This window comes from Penaeus chinensis, chromosome 9 (assembly GCF_019202785.1).
Source record: "Penaeus chinensis breed Huanghai No. 1 chromosome 9, ASM1920278v2, whole genome shotgun sequence".
Taxonomy (NCBI): domain Eukaryota; kingdom Metazoa; phylum Arthropoda; class Malacostraca; order Decapoda; family Penaeidae; genus Penaeus; species Penaeus chinensis.
The window spans coordinates 26,372,808-26,387,807 of NC_061827.1; the positions used below are offsets into that span (position 1 = coordinate 26,372,808).

Genomic DNA, 15,000 nt, shown 5'->3' on the forward strand with positions numbered 1-15,000 from the left:
TATCACCTCGCCAGCCTCGCTATCAGCTGGAGCGGGACGGCTACAACAACGTGTCGCTGACGGCGCAGGTGGTCCTGGCTCTGGTGAACGTCCTGCCAGGCCTTCAGGGGTCCCTCAGGGGCAGCGCCAACTCTGCCCGCGACCGCGCTGTTGGGTCAGTAAATTCAGGTTAATTACGTCTAAAATATGAAGCCTTTCAAGGTGCAATTAAACCGGCGCTAGGTTTTATATTTTTTGCGTAATAGTTTGACAAAATAATTCCTCTCTAGTTACTTGGAGAGAGAGCTGGAGAGCCTGCACGACCCGTACGACGTGGCGCTGGTGTCGTGGGCGCTCACCAAGGCGGACTCTGAGCAGAAGGAGGTCGCCTACAATATGCTGCACAGGAGGAGGAGGGAGGAAGGTGAGAGGCCGGGACGGCACTGTGCCGCATGCGATGACTGGTTCTGGAGGCGCTGCCAGAGATCGCTGTCCAGGGAGAAGGAGGAACAGGAATGTGTGCATGTGTATTTGATTGTCTGTTTGTTTGTGTGTACGTATGTGTGCATGCATGTATGTAAGTATGTATGTAAGTATGTATGTATGTGTGTGTGTGTGTGTGTGTGTGTGTGTGTGTGTGTGTGTGTGCGTGTGTGTGTGTGTGTGTGTAAGCATTATGGTTTACAAGTTCTCTAAATATAATCCCAGACACGCACCTTCACTGCGCCTTTCCCACCTCCGGCAGGCAACAAGATCTACTGGTCCCGCGAGCCGGTGGACTTCAACCCGATGGTGTACGAGGACAGCCAGCGCCCGTTCATCCAGCCCAAGAACGACCAGAAGTGGGACGCGCACGCCGTGGAGACGACGGCGTACGCGCTGCTGGTGTACATGGCCCGCGACGGCATCGGCATCATCCAGGAGAACATCGTGCGCTTCCTGGCCGTCATGAGGGAGCTGGACGGCGGCCTCATCTCCACTCTCGTACGTCGTGCATGGCACTGCTGGTTTACTTGAGATTCGCTTTAACACATCTTGTAGACCTGATGGAAATGGCATCATTTCGTTTCTTATAACAAATTTGGAAAGTATATTTTTTGAAAAGAATACTATTACTACTAAAATAATCGTACCAATATTGATGACAATTGTAACAGTAATTATGATCATTGAAATATAGAACTGATGAATAAAATTCAGATTTAGAATAAACCCAAAATTATACCAGAAAGCAAATATAATAATTAGTCTTACGAGCGTCATCACCCTTCAGTGAAATGCTAGACTACGAATTTTAATGTGGTTGCAGGACAGCGTGGCAGCCATGGAGGCGCTGGTGGAGTACTCGTACCGGGCTCGCCTCCGAGACGTCACGAATATGTACGTGACGATCGAGCACTCCGCCAACCCCAACTTCAGCGTCAACGTCCACCTCGACAACACGTTCAACCTCGCCTCGATGAGGTCCTTTGATGTGAGTGAGGACGCACCAACGGAGGTTCTTTCGAAGACCTGGAGTGCAAACATCTGCATGACACATAGCCCGCCATATACAGTGTATTTATTCTGCTTTATTTGAACCAGTGAATATTTTAAATGCGTGTCATCAGCTGATGTAATGACACTTTGTTCTGTAGTTGGAGAACATCTGGGGCCACATAAGCATCGTGGGGCATGGCTCAGGCCAGGCTCTGGTGCAGCTGGACTACAGCTACGGTGTTGACTACGAGCCTCTGCTGGACTACCCGCCCGTGCCAGCTTTCGACTTCACCGTTTCTTCAAAATTCTTTGGGCGCAACAATTCACACTTGGAGATCACAACGTGCCAGAGGTAAGTCTCCTGTGTATCAAACCCGAGGACATGAATTTGGCTGCTACATTCAGCGATTCAGGTCATCAGCCCACGGTGCCAGACATTGAATTCTAGCTTTCTTATTAATATCTATACCGAGATAGCGTATCAGGAGCCTTGCTAAACACCCAATCATGGACAGGTGGACGGATATGGAGGAGGCTGAGACGAGCGGGGTGGCGGTTGTAGAGGTGCATCTTCCCTCCGGATACTACGTAATGCAAGACTACCTCATCGACCTCGTCAATTCGCGGACCGTCAGGAACTTACGCTGGGCGTTGAGGACTGACACGCAAGTCAAGTTTTTCTTTAACCACGTGAGTTTGTTGGCCTTTGTTGAGTTGCCCGAGTCTCACTTTCAATCCCTCTTGTTTCTCATTTTTCCTCGTCTGCTTGATTCTCTGTTTTGTGTTATGTTTATATTTTGTTCGGAATAAAGGCTCTTCCTAGAAATGACCTAACCACACACCCATTAATTTTGCTGAAATGCTCCCTTTTAGCTAGACAACCAGGACACTTGCGTGACGTATGAGGTAGAACGGTGGCACCCGGTGGCCAACCATTCCAGGTACAACATGGCCCGCGTGTACGACCTCTATCAGCCAGGTAAGTGTGTTACTCTCTTTAAGGGCATGTCATCTCCGTGCTTTACCTCATACACATTTACACATGCATGTACATATCTATATGTAAATGTATATATACGTATATTTGGAGAAATTAAATGATGCTAATTATTTTCAGAGCGTTTTAACATGACCATCTTCGAGGTCTACCCGCTGTATGGGCTGGACGTGTGTGAGGTCTGCGGCTCATATCAGGTTAGTGATTTATTGCTGTTTTAAGAGAACCATTAAAATTAAAGTTCTACCGAGGTTCTAATGACAGTGGGAACGCACAGTATGAATTCGTCAGAGCAGTGTTTCAAATTCAAATTATTTACTTAGCCATTCATGAGATGCCACCCCGTACTGTGCTGCAGTAAGTTAATTAAGGGTGTTTAAAGGAGTAATAAATTGATTCCTGTGCCCCTATGGATAGTTTAGTACGGGTTGGATAGAGTATGCAACACTTTAAGCTTGGCTAGTATGTGATTTACGTAGTAGCTCCAGTTAGGATTCCAGTCTATGATGACACCAAGAAATTTGTTTGTTTTTCCGCTCGTAATAGAGGTCTGCTGTTCTCTTATTTGTGCGTGCAAACACAAGTAATGCGTTTTTTTCAAGGTTCAGGGTGAGCTTGTTTGACATCATCCAATCAGATCTCGGTTAGCAATTGAGAGATCATAGACATTTGTGCTGCTAAAATAAAGAATACTATTATATGCCAATAAATCTAATTTGGAATGTGATTAGAGCATGTAATATCATTGATATATAATAAGAATAGGAGTGGCCGAGAACAGAACCTTGGGGCACTCCACATTGAACTGATGTTGATAAGGGTTTGTACTTCTGGTATTGTACGAGTTGCTTCCTGTTTGTCACGTAAGATCTGAACCAAGCAAGTGTGAGCTCTCATTGCATAGTGTTGCAACTTGTCTAAGAGTATTGAATGCTCTACAGTGTCGAACGCTTTAGATAAATCTAAAAATATTTCTAATGTTTACATATTTTAGTCCATAGATTTCAGAATCTTGGTTGGTTTAAGCAAGGAGGTTTCAGTCGAACGTTTTTTTCCAGAATCCGTAATGAGTCGGAAATGATGTTATGATCACGGCGGAAAGTACTGATATTGGACCATAGTTTGTCTATAAGGTTTCTGTCGCCGGATTGTATATCCCAGAGCGAAAGGTTGAGTTAAACAAATGCACAAGTACTGGCGAAATGGATGGTGCAACCTGTTTTATAACATGTTTTAGCAATATAGTCTTATCGACTCGTGACGAATTTCCTTGTAGAAATATTGATAAAAAAAAAACAGTCTTCATACGTAATTCACCCTTGCAATTATTCATGATCCGAAAACGAAATTACTTGTACCACGACCAGCGCCACAGCATAAACTAAAGCTGAGAAGAGAGCTTGCGATCTGTAGAATGGAGAAGCTTTTTAGGTGAGGAGAGAGTAAGTTAGAATGGCGTAGGTTAGGTTAGGATACGTTAGGATCGGGGATAGGGCTTTGAATAAGGATAAGGATAAGATAAGGATAAGCCAGATATGGGAAGCTGAACCTCGCACAGGCTATGTCTATGAAGGGAGTTCGTCCTGTGCCGAGTAATGCCGATTCGATTAGAGTGTGCCAGCTGGTGCTGACTCGACTGAGCTAAGTCCTTCCCCACCGTGGCGTCCAGCCGCAGTAGGCGACAATTGCAACTTCTCGCAGGTGCGAACCGCCGACCTCTCGGATAACAGGCCGACACATTACCATTGTACTATCCCGGAGGCAACTGCAAAACAAGGGACAGTGGTTTACAGTTTACAGTATAAGATTAATGATCGAAGTGGCAATGACTAATTTATCTACTACAGTGTCTCACAACATGTTTATTTAATTAACAGATTATTTTTTCCTATCAACTGTTAACTTATCAGTGATAAGGATTAGTAATCAAATTATCATTTTACTGTATTTTAACAATTATTATCTACAAGTATAAGTATGTGTCCCCCAAAGTCATCGGAGTATTCATGGTTTACCTCTGTCAGTTCAGAATCCACATTCCCTATGTCATTTCATATACAACGATAGCGCAATTTACCATGTCCTTCCTGGAATAATAAGGGCAAAGAAACACTTGATCTATTTAATGAATATATATTTTCAGTCCTTAAACCATTCACAAATCAAACGCAGTATTAGATAGATAGACCAATAGACTGACTCTCTCCAGGCACACTGGCGCGGCAATAAGGTCAAGCAGAATAAAGTGCTAGTGGCAGTCTGGCAATAAGACCATCGCGGGATACATGGGTCTGCAGCTAACTAAGGGGAGAGGGTTAGACGGGAGGAGCAATGGCCAGTGGGAAGAGGAGAGAAAGGGGAGGACGTCCAAGTTTGCATTCTACGTGTTCTCATCGTTATTACAGTAGCCGCTTGATTCACAGTTCGCAAGTCTTCTATAGGGGCGGGGGTTCTACTGACATATGTGTGTAAAAGATTTGCTATATGCCTTTAAACAAGTTCGCCTCGTGCACATACACATACAAGCAAGGCAATACAGTGTAAGAATAACAAAACGATTTTTATGAAGTTGGATATATCCTTATGTGCGAAAGGTAAATGCTTAACATTCACACTGAAGTAGCTGAGTCATAAAGTTCATTGATGCTAACACATTGATACAGCAAACACAGCTGTAAAGGCATGAGCGAAACATGAAGCATATAGCTCGCGATTTATATAGGCTTATAGATTCTCCGATTGCAGTTTCTGCAAGCGGTTCCAGATTATCATTGTGCATAATCCGATAAACGCGCTGTCGGGAAGCAGGCGTTGCAGGCGTGGTGTTGAGCTCAGATGCTGTACTTGAAGGGGATGCCCTCAAGGTTCTTTGCCGCCCACTGCTCTAGCCGCTCCGACGCCTCCGCCGGCAGCCGCTCCTTCCAGCTGCCCACCTCGCCTGCAGCAAGACAGCGGGAGCTGGAACTGCACGCTTGTGGTGACGGCTGTGATGATGATCATTATGATGGTAATGGTGATGATAACGACGATGGTGAAGATTGTGTTAGCTATTGTGACGATGGCGATTATGATGAGGATGATAATGAAGGCGGCGGTGTTTAATGATTACGATGATATTGAGTATAGTAAGGAAGATGGTACTGATAACGATGATGGAGATCGTAATAGTTATGATTACGTGGGTGATGATAATGGGGTGATGGATCATTGATCCATAATTATCATTACACCCACATTATTGGTTTTAAGGAATGTTGTTCTACTATCAATATGCTCCAGCGCAACAAAAGTAATATATGTGAAGTATAAGGGTGTATGTATATGTATATATAGATAGATAGATATAGATATAGGTATGTATATGTATATGTGTATACATATATATATACATATATATATATATATATATATATATATATATATATATATATATATGTATACATACATGCACGCACGCACGCACGAACGTGCACACACATAAACACACATATATATAGAGAGAGAGAGGAGATAGACATAGAGATGTAAATATAAATAGAGAGAGAGATACAGACAGAGAAACATGCAGTGAAGCAGAGGCCCGGCCGCCCCCGTGAGGGCGGGCGAGCCAGCAGTCCGCGCGACCTGTTCCAAGAACCCCCCCCCCCCCCCTCACCCTTCCTGAAGAAGCCGCCGTCCTCCTTGACCACGCCCTGGTTCATGACAGGGTTCTCGGCGGACTTGACGCCCATCACGTTGTCCCGCGCCTGCATCTCGGCGAAGCTAGTGTACTTGATGAGCTGCGGGGAGAGTGAGGGGAAACGTCAGTGGCTTCGTTGTGGAGAGACATGAGGCTGACCGCATTGGAGCGTGAATGGAACTTTACTCATGCCTCATTTGTGCTTAAAGTGAAATTGATAACTCTATGTAACTTCATTTCAACGACTTGCAATTGTAGGCCTAGGATTTACGGCATATATGTATTTATATACTTATCATTGATAATGGTAATGATAATATCATTATTGTTTTTATTTTATTTTTGTATTCCTTTATTATTGTTGTTATCGTCGTTGTTGTTATTGCTATTATTATCACTATTGCGGTTATCGTAATAATAATGTTAATCGAGACCATCAAGAATCAGTATTTCCCAGAATGATTCACTGTACCATCGTTAATCTCACTCATACAATGGGAAAGTCGTCTTACGTTCTGCAGCTGGTCCTTGGTGAGGTCGCAGCCCAGAAAGCCGCCGAGCCTCTTGAGCTCCGAGGCCGGGTCGGCCTTCAGGTCCTCGTAAAAGACGAAGTGCAGGTTGGGGGCCTCGCGCTTGTCCCAGGCCTCCTTCACGTGTCGCCAGTACGGCCCGTACACCACTGGAGGGAACCGTGATTGTGGTCACTCTCTCTCTCTCTCTCTCTCTCTCTCTCTCTCTCTCTCTCTCTCTCTCTCTCTCTCTCTCTCTCTCTCTCTCTCTCTCTCTCTCTCTCTCTCTCCTCTTTCTCCCCCCCCCCTTTCTCTCTCTCTCTCTCTCTCTCTCTCTCTCTCTCTCTCTCTCTCTCTCTCTATCTATCTATCTATCTATCTATCTTTCTTTCTCTCTCTCTCTCTCTCTCTCTCTCTCTCTCTCTCTCTCTCTATCTATCTATCTATCTTTCTCTCTCTCTCTCTCTCTCTCTCTCTCTCTCTCTCTCTCTCTCTCTCTCTCTCTCTCTCTCTCTCTCTCTCTCTCTCTCTCTCTCTCTTCTTTTCTCTTTTTTACAAATTTGATAGACTTACGAAGTAATAAGGAAAATCTAAATGCGAAACCTAATGTTACAGATTTTCGCTTACAACAGTATTTTGAAAAGACTCTAGAAATGATAAGACCCAAGCAGCCCTCACCGTCATCCTCCACGAAGTACTTGACGAACTGCTCCAGGGTCCCCGAGTAGTCCAGTGTCTGGAGGAGGCGGCAGTGGTGGTGCAGGGACACGACGACGTCCTTGGGGTTCCGAGCCACGTACACCACCTGCCACCGACACCAAAGGACAGTAACATTAAAATTCGTGCTACATTCTGCCATTCTCAATAGATGGCCATGGGTCATGGTATTCGCATCAGCCTTCAGGTTGTACACCATAGATAAGCCAGGAGCCTGGCGTGTGAGGAATGCTGGCTAGATCTGATGATCTTTATGCGGTAAGGTGCAGCTGCCCACATTCGTATCGATACACAGGTATTTATTTAGCTGAGATCAAAATTAGTCACTCTGCAAGAAAGTCTCCCAACAGATGTGAAAGTTACCTTAACAGTGTCAAGCAAGCTTGGGTGTAACAGGGGCAGGGGGAGATGTGTCTTGATGATTCTGGGACTGGGTGTGGCTGCAGTCAGCTGCAGGTTGACTCCGTCAGCCGGATTTCCTCCTGGGCACATCTTGATGAAGCCCTGCAGTAGAGGGTTGTCCGGCGCGAGGGGCGGCATCTTCTTGCCATCCATCATCATGTCCATGCTGGGAAGACGACAAGCCATCAAGCCTACTCTCCGCAAGGTGTGCATATTATCGCTCGTGAATATAAAAGCCCATTTGTTCTGAAAGGAACGAATTCTAAAAAGGACTCTTACTCAACATAGGGGCTCCTAGCCAGGAGCGGCATGTCGGCCATCGGGTTCTCGAGGTCGGGGTTGTTCTTCATGGTCCACACGACCTCCTGCAGCCAGCTCGTGCCGCTGCGAGGGTAGGCCATCACCAGCACGTCGTCACTCCGCCACTGCAAAGAGGACTGTTAGCTGCGGTTCCCACAAAGCCCGTGGCTACGGGTGGTTTTATCTTCTCATGGTCTCCAGTCTCCCTCATCAGTTACGCGTGTTCTCACCGAGCTCTTACCTGGAAGTTGTAAATCTTGTCGGCAAAGTTGGTGAAGGCTGCGGGAAGGAACCAGCTCCCGGGCGTGAGCCGAACCAAGCCGTGGGTGAAGCCGACAAAATGCTCTTCCTGCTGAGCCAGCTCCTCCTGTCCCAGGGGGACTGCCTCGTGGCCGCTAAGGAGGGGCATGGTTGGCGGGTGTGCGGGGGGCTGCAACAAAGGGAACCTTGTCATTGGCCAGATTAATGTCGCTCTCTCTCTCTCTCTCTCTCTCTCTCTCTCTCTCTCTCTCTCTCTCTCTCTCTCTCTCTCTCTCTCTCTCTCTCTCTCTTTCATTCTCTCTCTACAGCTTCGCAAATCTCAACTGTATTCTCTCTCTCTCTCTCTCTCCCTCCCTCTCTCTCTCTCTCTCTCTTTCATTCTCTCTCTACAGCTTCGTAAATCTCAATTGTATTCTCTCTCTCTCTCTCTCTCTCTCTCTCTCTCTCTCTCTCTCTCTCTCTCTCTCTCTCTCTCTCTCTCTCTCTCTCTCTCTCTCTCTCTTTCTCTCTCTACAGCTTCGCAAATCTCAATTGTATTCTCTCTCTCTCTCTCTCTCTCTCTCTCTCTCTCTCTCTCTCTCTCTCTCTCTCTCTCTCTCTCTCTCTCTCTCTCTCTCTTTCTCTCTCTACAGCTTCGCAAATCTCAATTGTATTCTCTCTCTCTCTCTCTCTCTCTCTCTCTCTCTCTCTCTCTCTCTCTCTCTCTCTCTCTCTCTCTCTATTTCTCTCTCTACAGCTTCGCAAATCTCAATTGTATTCTCTCTCTCTCTCTCTCTCTCTCTCTCTCTCTCTCTCTCTCTCTCTCTCTCTCTCTCTCTCTCTCTCTCTCTCTCTCTCTCTCTCTCTTTCTCTCTCTACAGCTTCGCAAATCTCAATTGTATTCTCTCTCTCTCTCTCTCTCTCTCTCTCTCTCTCTCTCTCTCTCTCTCTCTCTCTCTCTCTCTCTCTCTCTCTCTCTCTCTCTCTCTCTCTCTTTCTCTCTCTACAGCTTCGCAAATCTCAATTGTATTCTCACACACACACAATATTTTCGAGGTCATAAATCCCGAATTCGAAAAGGAAAAGAAACGCCCTTTAAAGGTGTCATTATTGAATAAGCAAATTGTAACTGATGTAATAAAGAAAGCTAAAGTCCTGGCCACACACAAAGAATAAAAGAATGACCTAAGATGGCAGAGAAATACTGCAAAGAAAATTGGAAGAGTTGAAAAAAAAAAAAAAAAAAAAAAAAAAAAAAAAGGACTGAATAAGAAGAAAACTTGTTCATTTGGAGAGTGAAAGGCCTCCAAGCAAAATCATCGGAACCAAATTGTGAAGACAGACAATCATTAGCCTTGCAGCCGAAAGGAATACCGAATACAGAAATAGTTTCTACAAATATAGATGGTTTAGGTTCGAAGTTACCTGAACTAGATGCGATTATTGAATGCAATAAACCAGATGTAATATGCATCACTGAATCCAAACTGGATCCCTCCGTAGACGATGTAACGTTAGGTCTGGGAGACTACAATATTTGGAGCAAAGATCGGGCAAATGGAAATGGAGGGGGATGGGGCAATATCAACAAGGAAAGGAATTATCATAAAGGAGACAGAGATTCAACAAGATCCCATAGTAGAACTAAAGGCAATTGAGGTAGAAACAAACGGAGTAAATATGATAATAACCACAGTGTACGTGCCACCTCATAAATCGATGTGGTCACAATAAGATTACCAAAAACGTTTCTTGTAACTGGGGATTTTAACAGCAAAATTGACTGGGAAAGTTTCGATCCCAGAGCTCAGCCAGATTGGTGGAATGCAAAGTGAATAGAAGTCATAAATTAATTTTGTCTTCCAGAATGTAACAGATCATACCAGGATAAGAAGGCTAGATAGACCGTCTATGTTTGATTTAATATTTACAAAGCAGAAAGAAGACAACAATGATATGGAGTACTGCCCCCCTCTAGGAAAAAGTGATCATGTATTAATGAAGTTGAAATACTGTCAGCTACAGGAAAAAAAAAACATCGTAAGTAAGGAAAGAAAAGGAAAATACAATTACAAGAGAGGTGATTATAGAAGTCTTGAAGATTTCTTTGATGGCATAAACTGGGAAACCCTCCTGAACGAAGACAATCTTGGTATGCAATATTCTAAATTTTGCGAAGTCTATAAACAAGGAGTAGAAAACTTTGTATCAAGATTCAAAACCGAAGCAAGAAATGGCCAAAAGTGGTTCAATGATAAATGCAAGAAGATGAGAGAAAACAAACAGCTCCTTTGGAGAAGGTTCAGAAGACATAGATCTCAGGCAGCGTATGAAAGGTATGAGGTAGGGAGAAATGAGTAAACCCAAACCATGAGGGAGGCGAAATTAGACTTCGAAAAGGAAATAATCAAAGAATGTACAATCCAACCAAAGCTCTGCTTTAACTGCATAAATAGTAAGACTAAAAGTAAAGATTAAATTAGCGGCATCTAAGACAGTAACATCGTTTATGCTAAGGAAGAGGAATTAAAAATTTGATTTAGTGTTTGTTCAGGACCCATACTTTGAAATGCCAAGTAACCTTACAAACGTAAATCAGAATATCGAAAATATCACACTCTAAAAGAATGAAATAAAAGATCTACTGAAAGGGTTAGACAAGACTAAAGCAGAGGGACCAGATGAGATATCTAACTGGGTTCTGAGGGAGTGTGCCGAAGAATTATGCACTCCGTTATTGTTAATATTCCCAAATTCAGTGAGACAAGGAAAACTACTAGATGATTGGAAACTTGCCAATGTTACACCTGTATACAAGAATGGCGACAAACAAAACCCTCTAAATCATAGACCAGTTTCGTTAACTAGTGTAGTATGCAAGCTGTTAGGAAGGATAATTAGGAAGCAGTGGGTTGAAGTACTTGGAAAACAATTTGGTTTTAGGGAAGGAAGGTCATGCGTTGCAAATCTCCTCTGTTTCTATGATAGAGTTTTTGATATACTACAAGAAAGAGACAGCTGGGTGGATTGTGTAAACTTAGACTTTAAGAAAGAATTTGATAAGTGTCTCATATAAGACTATTATGGAAATTAGAACGAAATTGTAAAAAAAAAAAAAATAAATAAATAAATAAATAAACAAATAAAAAAAGATAATAGATGATGTCTCATCCCAGTGTCTCCAAAATGACATCGAGAACTTGGAGTTGTACATGGAAAATGGAATTTAAACATCAATAAATGCCGTGTAGTCAGGTTAGGAGAAAGTAAAAATCAAGTTAGGAGACGTAACACTAAACCAAACACATAAAGAAAAAGACCTTGGAATAATCATCAACACGAAACTAAGCCCAAATGATCATATATAGGTTCATAACATGCTGGGACTGATCGTCAACATGAAGAGCATTCGTGTATGTGGACGAAGACATGGTAAAGGTCATTACAGCCATCATAAGACCTAGTCTTGAGTATGGTGCAATGGTATGGAGTCCACACATAAAAAAGGGATATAGATAAACTAGATAGAGTTCAAGAGCAGCCACAAGATGGGCACAAGATATATGAGCTACGAAGAAAGACTTCAGAAAATAGGTCTTACTACTTTGGAAGAAATAAGAAAAAGTGGTGACATGATAATGATGTTCAACTATATTACAGGAAGGGTGAAGTTAGACGAAGATGACTTTATAATTTTGAACATAAGAAGGACGAGAGGACACAGTAAAAAGAGGCGAGAAAGATGTCAAAAAGTTCAGTTTCCCAAACAGAACTTTTGAAACATGGAACAGTCTTCCAAGTAACGTTGTTTTTTGCCAAAAATGTACAATTTAAAAAGTTACATGATTTAAATATAGCAGACGGGACCATCTGAGCTTAGCTTCTCTCCCGTACTGAAACAACTAGGTAAGAACACACACACACACACACACACACACACACACACACACACACACACACACACACACACACATACACACACATATATATATATATATATATATATATATATATATATATATATATATATATATACATATATGTATATATGTGTATGTATACATTTATTTGTGTATATATGTATATATATATATATATATATATATATATATGTATGTATATATATATACACATGTATAAATGTGTGTGTATATATATACATACATATTTGTGTATATATACATACATACAACCATACATACATATACGTCACCCGACACGCGTGTGTGCATGTGTGTATTGTTTGTGCATAAATGCATATTATAAAAGTAGAGCTTCTGAGTGTTGTTTCTGGGCTTGTGTTTCAAGGCACACTTTTTGTAGCTGCCCTATGGAAGCTCTTTATTTTGATTCCATGATAAAGAGAAAGGCATTCTTCATTTACTCACAAGTTGGTTATTACAACAGTTACCCTTGACTGAGGTTTGCATACAACATAGTCGACAAGAAACAGAACCGTTCAATGCAATGCAGCCAGCGCTTCTGTAGCAGCTGGTCAGCACATATCAGGTTCAATAAAGCAAGTTCACATTACCCAAACGAGTCGGTTCTCGACCTCAGCTCCTTCCTGATACGTGAGCCGACGAACTGGCTAACCGGTGGCTACGCGCTGCGGTTCGCGACTGCGTTCGGGCTCCCGCGCGCACGGCACGTCGCGGGAAGGCAAATGCGCGGTACAGGACGTCTGTCACGAGGGCTGTCAGCGTGACTTGCCTGGAGATGTGCGTAAGGGATCGGGTCACTCACGGAGAGGATATTCTTGTCTTGCCGTCCAATGCTGCAGCGGATTAACTTGACACGCATACATTTGGAGACGTCCATTGTCCCTGGACTGCTCGCGGAGTGACACGGTTTTGTACGATGGTGACATACGGGATGAATTCCGTGGCATATCCCGAACTGAAGCAGTCTGTGGGCCTGGTGATGAAGGCGGCGGCGCGTGGGCATGGTAATATATTTGGTGGTGCTAATGCAGCCAATATCTGACGATGGTCGGGCCACGTGCCAGTGTTGTATTGCTGGCCTATGCTACTTGACACGTCTGTGGCCGCGTTGACCATGTTGTGGGCTCGTGCTAGTGTGTGCCTCTGCATTATCAAATTCTTGCGTACAAGCATTTATATTTTTTGTACAGCTAGTTTACAATTTACTCATGGTAAACACGCAGAATGAACAGTGTTAATAGGCTTAACCCACTCTTAACATCTTTCTAATCGAACTTCCTTGGCCTCAAGCTCTCACTGTAAGTTATGTGTATATATAGTGGCAAATTGACGAAAAGTGAGTTTATCCTGCCACAGTAGTTTGATTACCTTTCTACATCTGTATATTATATTTGCGTTTCATTTTTTATATTGTTAGGAATATATATTTCAGCCTTAGCGATTAGTAGCAATTTTCGAATATGATAGCCACCGTTGTCTTCTTAAATATCAGCTCCATAAGATACCGAGTAAATGCTGGCAAAAAAGCCTCTGCCTTCGCGTCGCTCGCTGGTCTCTTTCCGCCTCTCGGCTGCCTCGTCCTTGGGCGTAAACGGCACTACACACTTGAATATACTGCTTTATTACGCCGCCGCGAAGCTGACAAGAGCCCGATGGAGCATTCAGGCCTCAATTCAGAGCAGAAACGAAGGGAATTGACTTTCATTGGGCTGTCTTGTTGCTGCCCCCGCCCTCTGCCTCTCCCCCGCTTCGTCTAACAATGCATTCTTGAGACACGGGGAAGCAGGAGATCCCAAAGCATAGATATATTTTTTACCTATTCCATGAACATTAAATATTTTCTTGTTCTATTACACCCATAAACAGGCAGACAATTCATCAACTAACATAAATGAATCAACTACAGTAGACTTATCAGACCAGAGAATCGGAATGGAAAGTGCACCAGACACGCAATTTACTTTAATGCCCTTTACTATCTACTTGAGAATCAGCTGTAAAATTACGAGTGGTTGGCTTTCATTCGATCTCATGTCAGTTCATTCTTGATTTGCTTCAGCTGCGGGATTCTTGGTTATTCTCTGTTAGAAGAGTTTCTTTGCTTTCCGACAGTCTGATAGTTACAAAGTAACGTTGCCACTTTATATGGTGGAGGTGTTTTGACATGACTTTTTCTTCTATCTTCACACCACACCGAATTAACGCACCATTGATGTGTACATTACTAATCTCACACATATTATCCTTAGAACGACAAACATTGTAAAATTCAGTGAAGAGCGTTCAGATATTATTCAAGCAGCCTCTTTGCTTACCTCCGATCCGGCAGAGAGAACAGGTCTGGGCGCCGCGCGGGGGAAGGAGCGAGTGGTCGCCTCGAACCCTGAGTGCCTCCTCGGCTCGGGTTGCTCAGCCTTAGTTCTCCTTCAATGTCCCTTTGCTTGCCAGGCTTAATATGCTTTCTGTGCTAAGCAAGCAGCACGCTCTCCCAGGCTGAATTCGAAGATTCACCTGGGAACAGTCTCAGTAAATGAGAAGTGTAGCCTGTTGGTGTTGTATAGGATGATCATCCAGTAACATTTCAGTATGGTCGCAGCCAGGAGTAGGTGCGTCTAAATCAGATTAACTGAAAATGCTATTATGCGAACGTGAAATTACCTGTTGCTCTTAAAAGAGAGCTTGTTTGATTTTAGACGAAGAACTGCATGAAGCAGCAGCCACTTTCTTTTTTAGCAAAAAATGATATTTACTGTA

The 15,000-nt window shown here is 43.4% G+C and overlaps 2 protein-coding genes across 8 annotated transcripts in view; one reads left to right on the forward strand and one right to left on the reverse strand.

Annotated features, from left to right (window-relative positions):
• LOC125028970 (CD109 antigen-like) overlaps window positions 1-15,000 on the forward strand; it is a 106,897-nt gene that overhangs the window by 90,585 nt on the left and 1,312 nt on the right. For all 6 annotated transcript variants that reach the window (XM_047618640.1, XM_047618638.1, XM_047618639.1 and 3 more), the window contains 8 exons: window positions 15-154; window positions 270-403; window positions 725-963; window positions 1,289-1,453; window positions 1,617-1,810; window positions 1,974-2,148; window positions 2,332-2,437; window positions 2,576-2,652. In XM_047618640.1, the coding sequence (XP_047474596.1) occupies window positions 15-154; window positions 270-403; window positions 725-963; window positions 1,289-1,453; window positions 1,617-1,810; window positions 1,974-2,148; window positions 2,332-2,437; window positions 2,576-2,652 (1,230 nt within the window). The remainder of the gene's footprint in view (window positions 1-14; window positions 155-269; window positions 404-724; window positions 964-1,288; window positions 1,454-1,616; window positions 1,811-1,973; window positions 2,149-2,331; window positions 2,438-2,575; window positions 2,653-15,000) is intronic.
• Window positions 4,573-15,000, reverse strand: part of LOC125028971 (sulfotransferase 1A1-like) — a 10,507-nt gene continuing 79 nt past the window's right edge. The window contains exons 1-8 of one of the 2 annotated variants that reach the window (XM_047618645.1): window positions 14,562-15,000; window positions 8,304-8,492; window positions 8,042-8,187; window positions 7,724-7,928; window positions 7,322-7,448; window positions 6,647-6,813; window positions 6,111-6,234; window positions 4,573-5,393 (exon numbers count right to left, since the gene is read on the reverse strand). The exon at window positions 14,562-15,000 is cut by the window's right edge and continues 79 nt beyond it. In XM_047618645.1, the coding sequence (XP_047474601.1) occupies window positions 5,287-5,393; window positions 6,111-6,234; window positions 6,647-6,813; window positions 7,322-7,448; window positions 7,724-7,928; window positions 8,042-8,187; window positions 8,304-8,471 (1,044 nt within the window). In that variant the 5' untranslated portion in view covers window positions 8,472-8,492; window positions 14,562-15,000 and the 3' untranslated portion in view covers window positions 4,573-5,286. Of the gene's footprint in view, window positions 5,394-6,110; window positions 6,235-6,646; window positions 6,814-7,321; window positions 7,449-7,723; window positions 7,929-8,041; window positions 8,188-8,303; window positions 8,493-12,836; window positions 12,912-14,561 lie in introns of those variants that run through there. The other variant, XM_047618646.1, reaches the window with a different exon arrangement.